The 18,099-nt window shown below is 47.4% G+C and overlaps 2 protein-coding genes across 2 annotated transcripts in view; both read right to left on the bottom strand.

Moving 5' to 3' along the window:
- LOC309345987 (cell adhesion molecule CEACAM20-like) overlaps positions 1 to 18,099 on the bottom strand; it is a 188,980-nt gene that overhangs the window by 36,211 nt on the left and 134,670 nt on the right. The window lies entirely within an intron of this gene.
- On the bottom strand, positions 6,730 to 15,620 carry CEACAM19 (CEA cell adhesion molecule 19; the record flags this gene model as incomplete). Its single annotated transcript, XM_081871505.1, has 6 exons — positions 6,730 to 7,380; positions 8,392 to 8,433; positions 9,592 to 9,686; positions 10,612 to 10,664; positions 11,924 to 12,113; positions 15,191 to 15,620. The coding sequence occupies 6 exons, from the start codon at positions 15,618 to 15,620 to the stop codon at positions 7,333 to 7,335; spliced, it is 858 nt and encodes a 285-aa protein (XP_081727631.1). The 3' UTR covers positions 6,730 to 7,332.

An 18,099-nucleotide genomic window follows, 5' to 3' on the forward strand; every position in this document is an offset into this window, starting at 1 on the left:
GGTATCAGGATGCCAGGAATTATCACTCAGGCAGAGGGGCTGCTGAGTAGCTGAGCTCACATGTCTATATGAATTTCTGAAGTTTTCCCAGTGAGCCAGTACACAGATACATCTATCAGTGAATTGTTACATTTGGTGTCATGCAGCAGAGGCCCTTTTAATAGATGGGAAGAAACTGTGATGAAGTGTTTTGTGGGGACAAATCACAAAAGTCACAAAAGTGATTGTGCTGATTTTGGTAGTGGGCTGCATGTGCATGATATCTGCTGGAGGGGCAACCCCCCCCCCAACCGATACATAAATTCCTGCAACACTACCAAGCTAGGTCCAATAGGAGTGAGTGGCCTTTTCAGTGGTGGCCCCCTGGATATGGTATGCCCTCTCCAGAGAGAGCCAGGAACTAGAGGACCTTGTTCCACTTCCTTGACAGAGTTGCCATTGTTAGTTTCACGGACTCTCCTGCTGCACTGTTAATTGCCGGCTGACACAGTCACGTCGCTATGGGGTGAAGCTTCCGCCGCCCCCCATCTCCTTGCCCGAGAGAAACACTCTGCCTACATTCAGATCCCTCCAGGTGACCTAATTCCTGGGCACCTTTGTCCTGGTTTGCCTGCACAAACCTTACGCGGAGATGAGATTATATCCGGCCTTTAGTGAGCATTCCTCCCAATTTGCTCTCAGGGTGTTGATTAAAAGCCTTCCCATTAATCATTCCCCTCCGCCACTTTCCAAACCGGATTTGTTGTGACAGGGTGACGGAGCCCTTTAAATCACATTAATTGCACAAACCTAAACTTCCGGTATGCGCCTGAATCCCTCCCGCCAAACCGCGGCAGTCTGGAGGCACCCATAATTTTTCTGCACGGCAGGCTGCCCTGGAAGGCGCAGGAGCACGTTGGAAAGCGGTTGCCCCACATTCCAAATTCCTGACACCTAGAGAAGTGGAGCAGGGTGTCTGCCATACGCGGCGGCCGGGAATAGCAATGAGGTGGCGTCTCCTTGCTCAAGAATCTCTGGAAGTTTCTTAATTGCAGCCTGGCATTGATCATTAGCTAACCGGTTAACAAATACGGGAATAAAAACCCTCTCCAGGGTGCAGCTGACTAACCAAAGCAAGTTGAATCCCAGGGAAAGGTTCCAACTGGGATAAAGATTAACTAACAGGGCCAGCAACAAAATGTTGCAGCGTGGAATGTCCCGCTCAGGGTTCCAGCAACTCAGCCAGCCATGCCCTTATCCCAGGGCATGCACGCCATTCCTGCTTCCCCCTCAGTTTTCCATCTCTGCCCCCCCCCAACCCTCCAAGTGTCCCAATTTTCCAGGGACCTCCCTGATTTAGAGAAGCCATCCCAGTTTCTGATTTTTCCCATTTTTCCTCAGGATGTCCCTATTTTCAGTGGAAAAATGCTGGAGGGTATGGAGCTATCCGACCCCCCAAGCCATCTGAAAGCGATCCTGTATACGGAAGGGTTTTTAAACATTTTATTATGTTTCTTATATATGTTGGACGCTGCCCAGAGTGGCTGGGGCAACTCAGTAAGATGTGTGGGGTATAAACAGTAAAATTATCATTATGGAATGGGACGTCCCTATTTTCATTGGAGAAATGTTGGCGGGTACGACCCCCCCCCCTTTTGTTGGCTCTGAGCATACTCACTCCTGGCCCTTTAGGGTGTTCCTTCCTCAATATTTTTGTAATGCTGCACTCTCACAAATCTTAGCATGCAGTCCCTCATAAACATCACTGTTGGGGTTCAGAGCTCCCCCTCTTATTCCAACCCCTTTGCTTCCTGAACAGCTTGAACAGCATTGAGGGTATGTGGGGAGGGGCTTGTTGATTTATTATTATTTTTGTTCTTGTTTTTATCATGTATTTGGTGTTTTTATATTGTATTTTTATGCTGCAAACAACCCTGAAATCTGCAGATGACGGCCAGTACAGTGGTACCTCGGGTTACATACACTTCAGGTTACATACTCCGCTAACCCAGAAATAGTACCTCGGGTTAAGAACTTTGCTTCAGGATGAGAACAGAAATGGCGCGGTGGCGGCACAGCGGCAGCAGCAGGAGGCCCCATTAGGTAAAGTGGTGCTTCAGGTTAAGAACAGCTTCAGGTTAAGAACAGACCTCTGGAACGAATTAAGTACGTAACCAGAGGTACCACTGTACAGTCATACCTTGGTTCTCAAACAGCTTAGTTGCCAAACAAATCAGCTCCCAAATGCCACAAACCCGGAAGTAATTGTTCCGGTTTGCGAATGTTTTTCAGAAGCCGAACGTCCAACAAGCTCCTGCAGCCAATCAGAAGCCACGCCTTGGTTTTCAAACTGTTTTGGGAGTCGAATGGACTCCGAGAATGGATTAAGTTCGAGAACCAAGGTACCACTGTATACAAATTAACTAAATAAATAATAACAGCAGCCCAGTTTCTATGGGACCACTAAGGCTGGGGCCATCCTCTTCCCAGGCCCTCAGCCTTAGTGAACTGTGGGCTTTAAGCATTAAGGTAGTGAGTGATGATGCCTCACTTGGACCTTCCACACAAACACCTTCTGTCCCCTTTTCCTCCCCCCTCTCCCCGGTGTCAGGGGACATTTCCTCTCTATTTGCATTCCTTAAATGGCTAAACGCAACTTTCTCCCATAACAGAAACCTGCTTCGTTACATCTTGTGACTGTGTTAAACATTTCCTATCTTGAAACCAACTGTGGCGAGTTTCCTAGCAAAACACTCTTGGGTAGCAGGTCACAGATAATAGCAGGCCTCCCTTATCACAAATAATAACAGGCCTCCCTTATCGCTGAAGGAAAGGCTGAATGGGTGGGACTAATACCTGTTTTGGAAAGCTGTATGTTTGCTGCGCATTTGAACCTCCTTGGATGCCTTGGCCGAATTTTGCATGACGGTTCACGAGATCAGGGAGTCTTATATATATAATAAATAAAGGTCTTATATATATATAATAAATGTTCATAAATGTACCAAGCAAACACGTACATAAATGTATGGGCCACATGTCTGAGGCAGCACAGGAGGGCAGTCCTGGAGCCATTTTGGCTCCCAAACTGACCAAATGTTTTCTCTGCAAGGTCAAAGGAAAATGGAAAAGCCTCCCCAATGTCTTTTCATTCACAAAACCTGTCTTAAGGGTTCATTCTGTGTATGAATAGGGTGAGCCTGTGACCTGGCTCAGGAACTAAGTATTTATCATTACAAAAGACTGGCCAGGCTCCCCAGGGTATCCAATCAAGTAAGTATTAACAGGTAACCTGCCAGACAGGAGATAAACAATGCACTCAGATTTCTGCTGTAGACCGCCCTTTCTGTGACGTATGTATGATATTTCTGGGGGTGGTCTTGGACTCCAGGGCGGGCAATTTAAAATGCCTATATATGGGCGGACACACCTGGGTTCTGGGTCCTCCTCCTCTCCTGCGTGTGAGGGGAGCACCCTGTTGCAACAGTTCAATAAAGATCAGGCTTACTGGCTGCTTTGCTTCTCAATACTCTCTGGTTGGCCTCTGTTATTTTCTCCGAATGATGGAGAACCTGCAAAGGGCTCTTGTGTCCCCCATAAGGGAATAAGGGCAGATTTCCATTTATTACGGCATAAAGTTGGACGGTATTTTGAACCAAGCTGACAGGCTGCGCCTTTCAAAACATGGTCAATGTGGGGGTTGGAATCCAAACAAAACGACGGTCGCAAGAGTTGCATCCACAGCAAAGGCTGGATGTTACTCTAAGCAGAAAGAGGATTTCTCGGGGATGGGGGCAAGAAGAACTCAGTTAAGGGGAATGAAAGCCCGATTCCCAGTTGTTCAGATTCAGCACTGAATCACAGGTTTTCCCAGAGATGAGGATAAGCTTTAGAATTCCCAAGCATGGCCAGGTATGAAGTTGCTAGTTGAAAATAATAAATACATCAGAATGAAATTTTACAGATCAGACCAGCCTGTTCAAGCAGAACATGTGGCAACAGCCTTAGATGTCTGATTAAACAAGAGATAGCTGTAGCCACATGGCAGATTTCTAAAGAGTTTATAGCTCCTTCCTCCTGCCCACCCTGCATGAAAGGGGTTAGGCTGGGGGGTGGGCAGGAAGATCTGCACATAGATCTCTGTGTGACTTGCCAGGGTTTTTGATGCCCAGGTATTTAAACTAAAAGTGCACCCAGCCCTTCTAAGGGCTTTTTTACACCTCCATTTGCCTCACCGCCTTCCCCCAGGAAAACCTGTGGTTTAGCGCTGAGTCGGAACAGCAACTGGATCTTCTGCAGGTTGTCATTTGTTCCGATTTCCAGGTTTTCCAGGGAATGGGAAAACCACTCAGACCTGTGCCTAGAAAGTGTGGGGAAACCTCTCGGACCCATGCTTGCTAGGCAGGGACCAACCAGAAGTGTAAAGGTTAAGATAAAGGGACCCCGGACCATTAGGTCCAGTCGTGGCTGACTCTGGGGTTGCGGCGCTCATCTCGCTTTATTGGCCGAGGGAGCCGGCGTACAGCTTCTGGGTCATGTGGCCAACATGACTAAGCCACTTCTGGCGAACCAGAGCAGCGCATGGAAACACAGTTTACCTTCCCGCCGGAGCGGTACCTATTTATCTACTTGCACTTTGACATGCTTTTGAACTGCTAGGTTGGCAGGAGCTGGGACTGAGCAATGGGAGCTCACCCCGTCGCGGGGATTCAAACCACCGACCTTCTGATCAGCAAGTCCTAGGCTCTGTGGTTTAACTCACACCGCCACCCACATCCCTAACCAGAAATGTAGACAAGCCCAAATTAGCACGCTAAAGAAAAAAGAACACTTTGATAAGAGGGAAAACCAGGAGTGGATTTGTATGTGTGTGTGTGTGTGTGTGTGGACTTAGGGGCCTAGTTCTGGTCCGGATCCCCAATTCAAGGGCTATACTCAGAGCCACAACGTTGCTCAATTCATAGGGTGTGCCTGCCCAATTGAGCCATCATTTCCCATAGTCCTAGTACATCAGGGTCAACTGATACCTTACTTCATTTATTTATTTCAACAATTTATATACCGTTTTGCTACAACAATATCTAAGCATAGACATCTGGTCGACTTGCAGCTGGGTCCCCTGGCTCTCCGTTTGTTTGACAGTGATAACAACACGACATTCCCTATATCAGATAGACTGCTTGAAATGACGAAAGCTCACCGGGAGCGGAGGTGGGGGGGGGGGTTGCAAAAGGACTGTAAACTCAGTTCAGCTGTGGCACTGAAAACTCATCCCAAGGCTCAGAACGGGGGCATCCTGCTCTTTAATTAAGAGCATAGCAATAAGAAGAAGCTGCTGAATCAGGCCACTGGACAGTCTATTCCAGGATCCTGTTCCATTGATGGCCAACCCAAAGCCTGCTTGCGATTCCTAGCAAGGAGTATTCAGAATCATAAAGAGACTCCAAGGATCATCTAGTCCAACCCCCTACAATGCAGGAATATGCAGCTATCCCATACGGGAATCGAACCTGCAACCTTGGCATCATCAGCACCATGCTCTAACTAACTGAGCTACCCAGGCTGACAGCATCCGACTAAAAATAAAAACCCTTTACAGCCTATCTTTTATAACCAGCAGTGGTTTGTAGCTCTGGGGATTCATGTAAAAAAGAAAAAAGAAAATCTGACAAGGCTGACATCCACGCACCCCTCCAATCTAATACATATCTTTGCTTTAGTCTAAAGTGCTGACTACGCAGGAGAAGAGACTTTTCAAACCTCACATGTGTGGGAAAGGAAGGAAGGAAAGATCCTAAACTAAGGGCACTTCCAAACAGATTAGAGACACCAGCTATTTAGAGAGTATCCGTTTTGATCTGTTTTGTGGGGAGGTCAGAGGATGTTGCGTCATAGCAAGAATCACCCCCACAGCTTCCTTCTTGCAAAAAGTCAGATCTTTGGGGGAAGCAGGGTTTTGAGCAAGACCTCCCATCAACGATCACTGCTTAACCTGAATTTTCCAGGGCACGGTTGAATTCAGGCTTAAAATAGAGGTGTTCTGGAAGAGCCCTGTTGTTGTTGTTGTTGTTTAGTCGTGTCCAACTGTTTGTGACCCCATGGACCAGAGCACGCCAGGCACTCCTGTCTTCCACTGCCTCCCGCAGTTTGGTCAAACTCATGTTTGCAGCTTCGAGAACACTGTCCAACCATCTCGTCCTCTGTCGTCCCCTTCTCCTTGTGCCCTCCATCTTTCATCTTTCCCAGCATCAGGGTCTTTTACAGGGAGTCTTCTCTTCTCATGAGGTGGCCAAAGTATTGGAGCCTCAGCTTCACGATCTGTCCTTCCAGTGAGCACTCAGGGCTGATTTCCTTCAGAATGGATAGGTATGATCTTCTTGCAGTCCATGGGACCCTCAAGAGTCTCCTCCAGCACCATAATTCAAAAGAATCAATTCTTCGGCGATCAGCCTTCTTTATGGTCCAGCTCTCACTTCCATACATCACTACTGGGAAAACCATAGCTTGAACTATATGGATTTTTGTCGGCAAGGTGATGTCTCTGCTTTTTAAGATGCTGTCTAAGAGCTAGCAATTGGGAGGGGGTGTCCTTAGCCAAATATGACCTGAAAGAGTGTGTGTGTGTTTGTGTTTGTGTTTGTGTTTGTGTTTGTGTTTGTGTTTGTGTTTGTGTTTGTGTTTGTGTTTGTGTTTGTGTTTGTGTTTGTGTTTGTGTTTGTGTTTGTGTTTGTGGTTTTTTTTTTTTGTGTGTGTGTGTGTGTGTGTGTGTGTGTGTGTGGCCTCCCATTTCCTGATCTACAGCTTTCAAAGAAAGTGGTTCTTGTGGGTGGGGGGAGTCAGAGTACCCCTCCAACACTTTGCAGAGCAGCCCTCCAGGAAACAGAAAGACGTTCTGAGCACCAAAGCAGATTGCTGCTTTAAAAAAAACAAAAAAACCCCAGGATTATCGAAAAAGCCCAGAAGACCAAAATAATCACAGTCGCAAACAGGAATATTTCCTCTCGCCACCAGAATTCCTTGAAAAGGAGAAAGACTTTAGCCACGCGTGGTGGTCCATTTTTAGGAAGAGATGAGATCAAACTGCCCAGGTAACAGCTCCTCTGTCCCATCAGGAGAAAAGTCCTGGGCTTGATCGCCTTTGAACTTGGCGGTAGGTTGAAATTCTTGGCTGTATGCACAGTCTTAAGGCGAAAGGATTCTAGATCCTGCCAGCAGCAGACAAGAGAGAGCAAAATGACAGGAGATGGAGAATTCGCATCCCAAAATACTGGAATGGGTCAATTCTCAGGGAGCGGGGGGGGGGTGACTGGCAGGAGGGGGGGCAGTCAGAGGAGCATCTTTCAAGGCAAGGAATCACCTCTTGATCTCGGCGTAAATGGATTCTGTTCTGCGTAGCAACTCCTAAAAAATTAAAGAGGAAAGGAATCCTGTTTATTAATTTCACAAAGCTGATCTACCTCTTGATTGCAAAACAACCTCAAATCAGTTCACCAAACGAATAAAATATGAGATCAACAGTAAAAACCACCTCGAAACAGCAATTTAACACCTGCACAGAATAATTAAGAGTCAACGCTAAGCTAAAAACCAGATGAAAGTCCATGCCAGCGTTCTTTGTGACTTAAATAGGCTTGCCTAAACAAAAATGTTTCTAGTAGGTGTGCAGAAGAGTACAAGGAAAGTGCCTGCCTGGTGTCAATAGGCAAGGAGTTCTCATGTGGAATGAGTATTATCTGGCACCAGCTCCACAGATTGGAGCCGCCATAGAATTGAATTGTAGAGTTGGAAGGTACCCAAAGGTCATCTAGTCCAGCCCCCCCAATGCAGGGATAAATGTCGTGCGGGAATAAATCAGGTAAGGCAATCTCACAGGTAAACTGGTCCCAAGCTGTTGATTAAAGCTTGGTACTGATAACGCCAAAGTCGCAGGTTCAGTCCCTATACAGGACAGCTGCATATTCCTGCATTGCAGGGGGTTGGACTAGATGACCCTTAGATCCCTTCCAACTCTAAGATTCTACTCTATGACCTTCCAAAGGTTGCCCAGAGATGGTGATCGCCTGCTCACCAACCCAGCCTACCCAGCCTTAGACCTCACTGCCACCTGCTTCCCTCCCCTTATAGATCACAACAACCCCACCTGTCCCATCCCTTGCGGCAGAAAGGTCTGGGATCTTTCCTGGCTGGCAGGGCAGATCTTAATTTCCCAAGCTCCTGGCAGGCCAAAGGTGACAGATGCCCACCTGTCAATCACCTGACTTCATAGCGATGTCAGGCGATGCTTCCCTTTGTAGTCCCAGTGGTCCCAGGGCCGGCTTGCAAACTGCAAAGTGTGATGACGGGCTTACATTTCTATGGATATAGGAAGAAATGAAAAGTCCGGTTAAGCTTCCCGCAGGGTTAAGAACTTACCATGTAGTTTGTGTCCAGTCCGGGGCAACTACCCGGCAGAGGCTGTGAAGAGAAAGAATATGGTGGGCAATGAAAAAGATTGGATCATCGTGAAAGGGTGGGTTTCATTTTGATCCTCCCTTTGCTGAGATTTTGCTCCTTGGTGGCGGGGAGGGACGTGGTGTATTGGGGAACCTGCAAGCCCAGCACCACTCATGGGGCTGGTGCGTGCCTGTTGCATCCTTCTTGGCCACCAGAGGGGCACCGGGGGGGGGGGCACAACAGCTTGTGCACACTATGAACCCAGCCCCAAGCAGCTTTTGTGAGCGGCACACTGGGCTCTCAGGGCACCTGGGCTTGCATACCACCTTGGGCTTCAGCATGCCACCCCTAAAGGTAAGTGCCCCCGGGGCAATCCACAACATCTGCCCCTCTAGCTATGCCACTGGCAGGGGGAGTCCTTTAAATTCTGTCAGGCTTCAGGGAATCGGCTTCCTCCCCCATGGCAGCAGATAAGCAGAACAAAGGAAAAGGAGTCTTCTTACCAGTTAGAAACTTGAATAATCACAGCGAGAGAACAAAGAAACCATCTCCTAGAATGGCGGTGTTCCCAGTTAAGGATTTCACCCCCTTCTGTCCCTATTAATCCATGTCACTCCTACGTCTTGTAATCTGAGCTTGTACCCTCTGTGCTTTCTGTTCTGCCACTTTCTGAGCTCTCCGTGACTTTGGAGAAAGGGGGTGAATGTTGTCCAGGGACTGTGAATCTGTTAACCCTCTCTCTTCCAGAGTTTCTTCTCCTAGCTGTTCTCTATCCAGTATTTCCCAGCTTCTGCCTTCTGAACTATGTCCCTCTGCAAACCGCTGTTCCAAATCTATACTGTCCTCTTGCTCTTGGGAAGATTCAGGATCTGGAGCAGGAGCAAGGGGAGGGGGAGGCTCCCACCCTCCTCAGCACAGTCCCTGACAAATTCCCCCTTCTGCACACAGACTCTCAAATGTGCAGAAGAAAGGTCCGTTCCAGCAAATTCATACAGAACCTTTGGAATTCAGAGAGTCCGGATCAGGATCAAGGGAGTTGCACAGTGGAGTTCATCGACTGAAAAATCCCGTTCCCAGCCTCTCCTAATCTTCTCAGTCCCATCACACCCCATTTGCAGAACCTAACCAAGGAGCGGTTGAGTCCAGGGCGTTTGGCTGGTCATCCATGCCTTGACTTACAGGGAGAGGTCCAGACATTGGGGGAGGCTCCTTCCCTTCTACTCTGGGCGATTCCACAGGCGAATCCATCGTTTCATAAATGGGCTCCTTGTCACCTGGAAAGCGGAGAATAGAACAAATCACCAGTAACGTTTGTCGATTCTGCACATGCCTCAGAACTGCATAGCATGTCGTTCTCACAACAACCTTGTTGCTGGAAACTACAGGCGAAGGGAGTCCAGGGAGTCCAACTCCCAGGAGTGCAAGGGCAAAATAATAATTGAATAATAACAATTTATTATTCATACCCCACCCATCTGGCTGGGTTTCCCCAGTCTCTCCGCAGCGTAGCTAAGGGGAGCAGCGGGGGGCAGCTGGCCCATAAAACCAATACAAATCAATACAATTCTGAGGTCCTGAACCCCCCCCCCCAACAAAAACCCATGCATATGTGTCTGGTTAGTCCCTGTGAGCAAAGGATGCTGGACTTGAGAGGCCACTGTCTGATTCAGTAGAGCTATTGTTACATTCGTAGGTTGCTGCTGAGCTGCGTCATTATCAAGATTCTAGCAGGCTAATAATAATAATCCTATTATTTATACGCAGCCCATCTGACGGGGTTGCCCCAGCCACTCCGGGCGGCTTCCAACACAATATTAAAATACAGTAATACATCAAATATTAAAAGCTTCCCTAAACAGGACTGCCTTCAGATGTCTTCTAAAAGTCTGGTAGTTTTTGTTCTCTTTGACATCTGGTGGGAGGGCATTCCACAGGGAAGGTGCCACTACCGAGAAGGCCCTCTGCCTGGTTCCCTGTAACCTCACTTCTCTCAGGGAGGAACCGCCAGAAGGCCCTTGGAACTGGATCTCAGTGTCCGGGCGGAATGATGGGGGTGGAGACACTTCTTCAGGTACACAGGGCTAACATCCCGTTTGCTAGAACAAAACGATATCCCACTCAAAGCACACGCACGCACCACTGTTTGCAGGGGGAAAGTGGATCCCTGGACTCTCAAATACTCTAGAGGAGGTCACTCACCATGTTTGGGTGCTGGTGGCTTTTTCCCTCTTGGATCCAGTCTTGCGGGCATCCTAGAAAGAAATTTGAATGGGTGAGAGGTTGCCCATTGACATATCTACATTTCGCTTATGAAGAACGGTTGAGGGAGCAAGGTATGTTTAGCCTGGGAAAAAGGAGACTGAGAGGAGATAGGAAAGCCATCTTCAAATATCTCAAGGGCTGCCATATGTAGGAGGGAGCAAGCTTTTTTTTTTCTCCTGCTCTGGAGGGTAGGACTCGAACCCATGGCTTCAAGTTACAAGAAAGGAAATTTCGACTAAGTATGAGGCAGAACTTTCTGGCAGTAAGAGCTGCTTGACGGTGGAATGGTCTCCCTCAGAAGCTGGTGGTCTCTCCTTCCTTGAAGGTTTTATAACGGAGGTTGGATGGCCCTCTGTTACAAATGCTTGAGATTTCAGCAATGCTCCTTTTACATGGGTAAAAGAATACTGGGAAATGATATATAATGAATTGAAAAAAATGATTAAAAGTACCTTTCCAAAAAAATAAACAAAAACAGAGTCCTTTTCATTGGGGATAATTCCCAAGTGTCAAAAAAGACTATTTATGTACGCCACGACTGTGGCCCGTGTCTTGTTAGCCCCAAAATGGAAAACGAGTGAGGTTCCAACCAAAGAAGAATGGCAACTTAGACTGATGGAATATGCACAGCTTGCAGACTTAACGTATAGAATAAGAGAACAAGAATGTACATTTAAAGAAGACAATGTTTACTGAATATATGGGGGGGATTTGTTTATTTAAAAACGCTGGTAGCATTAAGATAAATTCAACAGCGTAAATAAGTTTTGATGGATGTAGCAATAGATTACTGACTGGTTTAGTTCATGTAAAATATGCAGGGGTGCACGGTATACAAAATGAACCACCGAAAGAGAAGGGAAGTCAATGATTTAAGGTTGTTTAAATGAATATTTTGAAATGTAATTTAGAAAATTAAATTAGATAGATAGATGATAGATAGATATAGATAGATGATAGATAGATAGATAGATAGATGATAGATAGATAGATAGATGATAGAGATAGATAGATAGATAGATAGATAGATAGATAGATAGATAGATAGGAGATCCATAGATCCATAGATAGATAGATGATAGGTAGATAGATAGATAGATAGATAGATAGATAGATAGATAGATAGATAGATAGATTTCTGCATTGCAGGAGTTTGGACTACATGACTCCCATGGTCCCATCCAAACTCTACAATTCAGTGGTCTACCTTCATGACCCCTCCAAACACACAGCCCTTGTTCCCCCTTACCCCGTGCCTGGGTCCGCCTTTTGTAAGACAAAGCGGTAGACCAGGACAGCCCCGACAGCCCCCGAGAGCAGGATGCCAACCACGACTCCAGCGACAATCCAGCCCAGCATCAAAGGAGGTTTGGTGAGCTCCTTCGCAGGAGGTGGCTCTGTGGTGGGAGTCGTAGGAGGTGGGGTGGTAGTCGTTGAGCCTAGGAAAGAGACCGAACACGGGTGTTAGTACCCAGAATCGGGCACGGGCAAGTGACCGAGGGAGCAAGCAAATGCTTGAGACGGGAAATAGTTTGGTCCTCACAGCTCTCCACAACGACCCTGCGAGGTAGGGCCAGCAGAACCGTGAGCTGCCTAGTGGGGGTGCAGCCAACACAAAAGGGGGCAGGCCTCCTGAACCTCAAACAGCTGCTTAGAAGATGGTGCCCTTTAGACAAGGGCTGTAGCTCAGTGGCAGAAGCATGGGGGTGCAGAGGTTGTGCGAATGAACTTAGTGTAATATGAATTTTGTTCTGTGTCTATGTGTTTGTAAATAAAATTTTGTAATAAAAAAAATTAAAAAGTGAACTTAGTGCTCAGCTTATATTTTAATTGCTATTTTGACAATTTTTTAATATTGTTTTATAGATTCAGGGAAATCAGCCCTGAGTGCTCACTGGAAGGACAGATCCTGAAGCTGAGACTCCAAGACTTTGGCCACCTCATGAGAAGAGAAGATTCCCGGGAAAAGACCCTGATGTTGGGAAAGATGGAGGGCACAAGGAGAAGGGGGCGACAGAGGACAAGATGGTTGGACAGTGTTCTTGAAGCTACCAGCATGAGTTTGACCAAGCTGTGGGAGGCAGTGGAAGACAGGAGTGCCTGGCGTGCTCTGGTCCAGGGGGTCACAAAGAGTCGGACACGACTAAACGACTAAACAACAACAACATAGATTCTAAACACTGCATTATGTGTTAATCACATGACTTTTCATAATTGTTAAGTTTAGCTTATTTTTTAGTGGCTGTTTTGTTAAGTCTTTTTATATAGATTGCAACTGTTTTGTTGATAATTTGTTAATTATGATATATGCTGTATTTGCGATGTGGTATTATGTTTTATTATATTATGGTTATTTATTGGTTGAGATTTGTTTGAATAAAAAACAGCAAGGAAATACAATCAATCAATCAATCAATCAATCAATCAATCCAGCTTCCATGCAGAAGGTCTCAGGTTTTAACCCCAGGATCTCCTGGTACGGCTGGGAGAGACTCTCTTCCTACAACCCTGGAGAGCAAACTGCTGTTCACTGTCAGCTAGAGCAGTGTTTCCCAACCATGGGCCTCGAGCTGTTTTTGGACTACAACTCCCATCATCCCTAGCTAGCAAGACCAGTGGTCAGGGATGATGGGAATTGTAGTTCAAAAACAGCTGGAGGCCCAAGGTTGGGAAACACTGAGCTAGAGGGATGGACAAATCCTTTGGTTTTAGTTTCTCATTCCCCACCCTCAGCAAGTCTTAAATTCTGTTCTCCACGCGCCCTCACCAGTTTGCAATCAGAAGAAGAAAAGGCCTTCACGAAAATTCGTCAGGCATTTAGCACAAATTTCGCCCAAAACACCTTTGTGTATGTTATTTTTGCCTAATGTACACATTTTTTGCAGAACAATTTCACACAGAATAATGCCTTTCCGTACGTTATTTTTCACCAAGGTGTGTATTTTGTCGCACGTTTTATCCTAGTCTTGTTCCTCCATTTGCAAAATTCAGATAAGGGTGGATTGCAAAGGATGGCTGTGTTTCGGTGTGCCTGTATTCTTCGGGAAAGCGATAATTTGCTAGGTTCATCTTTTAATGCAGACTGATTTCAGTTTCTCCTCCATTCCTAGTAGATGATACTGAGCTTGATGGACCAATTGTCTGACTCGATGTAAGGTAACTCCCTGCAAAATCCCACCAATAAGACAGCCTCGTGAACTCCCACCAGCCCCAGCAAACGTGGCCAATGGCCCATCTGGAAGGCCCAGATTTCCCCATCACTCATATACACATTATCCTGGGAGTAAATCCTACTGAACTCAATGGGGATACCCTTGGAGTGGACATGCATTGGGCCCCCTGTTGGTTGAATCCTCAACTGCATTTTAGCCCATCAACTGATAAAATGAGTTAATTCAATCTGTGCACTTCTGCCGGCAACCGAAACCAGGTGTGTGGAACATTTGGCTCACCAGATGTTGCTGAACTACAACTCCCATCTCTCCTGCCTATTGGCCGTGCTTGTTGGCACTGATGGGAGTTGTAGTTTGGCAACACCCAATACAAGACAATACAGGGTACCTCTGTAGCCCATTAAATATCTTTGCTTTGATTGATCTAACCCAGGGTTTCCCAAACTTGGGCCTCCAGCTGCTTTTTGAAGTACAATTCCCATCATCCCTGACCACCAGTCCTGCTAGCTAGGGATGATGGGAGTTGTAGTCCCAAAACAGCTGGAGGCCCAAGTCTGGCAAACCCTGATCTGATTGATGCGCCAGTTTGGCATTGTGGCAATACTGAACTCTCCGGGTTTTCCGAAAGCGAACCTCTCCTGCCCCTTCCGGGAGATGCCATTGGGAATTGACCTTCTGCGCACACTGAAGATGTTCCTACCACTCAGCTACAGTCATTTGACGCCCCCGTTTGACAGTTGCGTACAAGGAAGAAGTGGGTGGTTATATAACGCTAATTGCGCTTTGAGTTGGGTTATGTAACAGGAGCAAGCAGCCCAGTATCTCCTCGTGCCATCTCCAGCATTCCCAAGTTATACATGCAAACAATAAACAGGAGATCCGGAAGGAACGTCCGGATGACACAACTTCTTTTTGCGGAAGATAAAAGTCGAAATTCCTTCCCGTCCACAATTTTTAAAGACCCCAGAAGAGTATTCTGTTTGCAGAATGCTTAAAAAAAAACAAAACACTAAGTGTAAATATATTAAAACGCAAACAGGATTTGAGTGGGTGGTAAACTTTTTGTTTTCCTTTTGTGATAAGGTGAAGGTATAAACAGAAATTTTAGGGGGACCATGGAGGGAGGTGGAAGTCGTAGGTGGAAAGACTGGTTGCTCAATTTGAAATGTTGCAGAATTGTTTAGCTGTTAAGTTTAAAATAAAAGAGGATCTCCGAAGCTAAGCATTGGCAAACTCTCAACGGCGGCCGGAATGGACATTTCCGTGCTGCAGCCCTGAGCCACGGAGACAGGAAACAGGGGGAGGCGATGAGACTGGGGGCGGGAGAGAGCCCAAACACTCACGTGCAAGCTGAAGCTCGATGGACCCTTTGAGAGAGCCTTTGGGACGCATGAGAAGCATCACAGTGTAGACCTTGCTGTCGTTGGGCCTGACCCTGGTGATGAGGAGGGACCCATTGGGGAAGCCAAATTCCCTCCCCGTATGTTGCACTCCATTCCGCTGCGGGTTGCCGTTCCCAGGGAAGTAACTGAAGAGCCGGGTCGAGCCGTCAGTCGCCACACCTCGGTACCAGTCGATCTGGCGGATGGTGCCCGTCACGTTGACCACGGCGAACGTGACGTTCTGACCCTCGATGGGGGTCTCCGGGATGGACACGACCGAGACGCTGCCAATGGTAGCTTGGCTCAGGGGAGCCCACAAGCCCACGAAGCAGGCTGCATGACACGAGAGGGAGGGAGGGTCAGGGTAGGTGGCCACAGGTACTCGCAGCATCCTCCATCATCACCTGCGTCCTACTGGTCTGAAAGTTGACCCCCCCCTCGCTCACCTGGCTCAGCAGATGTCTACACCAGGCATGGCCAAACTTGGCCCTCCAGCTGTTTTGGGACTACAATTCCCATCATCCCTGATCGCCGGTCCTGCTAGCTAGGGAGGATGGGAGTTGTAGTCCCAAAACAGCTGGAGGGCCTAGTTTGGCCATGCCTGGTCTACACTAAGGTTCTATTTTTTTTTAAAGCCTCACGCTCCTGTGGCTTAGTGAGATGAACTTTTGCCTAGAAGCAAAGGAACGAACGGTCATTTCTTTTGAGGAAAGGCCTCCCCAAAAATCAATAAATCAGTTTTTGTATGAGTAGCTGTATAATAGGCATAGCATGTACAGTGGACGCTCGGGTTGCGAACATGATCCATGCGGGATGCACATTCGCAATCCGCAGCGTTCGCAACCCGCAGCGGAGCATCTGCGCATGCGTGGGTTGCGGTTTGTTGCTTCTGCGCATGCGCAAAGCGCAATTTAGCGCTTCTGGGCATGTGCGACTGCCAAAACCCGGAAGTAACCCGTTCCGGTACTTCCAGGTTTCAGCAGTCCGCAACCCAAAAAAACGCAACTTGAAGTGTCTGTAACCCGAGGTATGACTGTATTATAATACAGGAGAAATAGATTCCAACTTTTACAGTGATTCCAACTTTTCATTTCCCTTTTCCAGCGTGTCTAAGCATAAGTTCACTTTGCTACAGGAAATGGCTTTTTTTTTTTTTTTTTTGTCGGGGGGAGTCAAAAAGTTACAACCCTAGTCTACACACTACAGATTCAAACAGCTTCGAACCAGTTCAGCTGCCAGCAGTTCCCAGTCCAGCAGGAACTCGCAGATGTGCAGAACCCTGACGCTAAGGGAAAGGGGCATAGCTCAGTGGCAGAGCAGCTGCTTTGAGTGCAGAAGGCCCGGGACAATTCTCAGCTTCTCCAAATGAAAGGGACCTTCAGGTGGAAACCCTTAGAGCGCTGCTGCCAGCCAGTGTAGACAATACTAGTCTGGCGTGGCATAAGACAGCTTCCTACGTTCTGCAGTTGCCAACTTCTCAGCCAGCCCCTGCTGCTGTGTGGTCAGAGGTTTGGCCTACTGACCACAGTAAAATTAGGTCGGGATTTTGCCAGTCTGGCACCATTTAGGCATTTTGGGTGGCTCCTATCAGCCCCAGGTTTGCAAAGGCCGAATTAGGTAGAATCGTAGAATTGGAAGAGACCTCCAGAGTCATTTAGTCTAACCCCCTGCACTACAGGTAATACCAGGGATAATGGTTTTACAGGGTGTTGGGGGGGGGTCCTCATATATTTTTTTCACTTACAGTGGTAAGGTAAAGGTAAAGGGACCCCTGACCATTAGGTCCAGTCGTGGACGACTGGAGTTGTGGCACTCATCTCGCTTTATTGGCCAAGGGAGCCGGCGTACAGCTTCCGGGTCATGTGGCCAGCATGACTAAGCCGCTTCTGGCGAACCAGAGCAGTGCATTTTACCATTTACCTTCCTGCCAGAGCGGTACCTATTTATCTACTTGCACTTTGACATGCTTTCGAACTGCTAGGTTGGCAGGAGCAGGGACCGAGCAACGGGAGCCCACCCCGTCGTGGGGATTCGAACCACCGACCTTCTGATAGGCAAGTCCTAGGCTCTGTGGTTTAACCCAAAGAGCCACCCATGTCCCTACTTTGGGACTTGCTGAATCTGGGGAGGCCCTCCCACTAATTTTGCTGTGTGCCCCCAAATTCTGCCTGGATGGCACCATCGCCCATGAATCCACGTGCGCCAGCGATGAGGACTCATTGGCCAGCCGTACGTTGCTGGACTCCACCCCGTTCAGCACTGACCGATTCCCTACGATGCTCCCAAACTCTATAAATTGGAATTGCCAACTTTTTAAACTGACCCTGCTCTTCTGCCTTTAATGGCAGCTTAACATGCAGAACTGAAAACAGGCAAAAGTGTCCCCTCTTTTTGTATCGCCTCCAGGCCAGGGAACAGAAGCACCCTCGACGTTCCACTTGTTAATAGAGCTGCCAGCTTCAGGAGTCTTAAAAAATTGTCTTTATGTTAGAATCATAAAATCGCAGAGTTGGAAGGGACCCCGAGGGTCATCTAGTCCAGCCCACCTGCAACGCAGGAATCTCAGCTAAAGCATACATGACAGATGGCCGTCCAACCTGTTTAAAAATATCTCCAAGGAAAGGGAATCCACCATCTCCCGAGGGAGTCTGTTCCACTGATGAATGCCTCTTCCTCCCAGAAACTTCTTCCTGCTGTTTAGTCAGAATCTCCTTGAAGCCATAGGTTCGAGTCTTACCCTCCAGAGCAGCTTGTTACAATAAATAGAATTAATTTAAGAAACCTTTCAAAGTGTTACCATAGATGTCCCTTGGACAATAGTTTGATCTGGAACACTTGGCAGGCGATCATCCCCTGATCATTTTAATATG

Source organism: Podarcis erhardii, assembly GCF_964252035.2.
Source record: "Podarcis erhardii genome assembly, chromosome: 7".
NCBI lineage: Eukaryota > Metazoa > Chordata > Lepidosauria > Squamata > Lacertidae > Podarcis > Podarcis erhardii.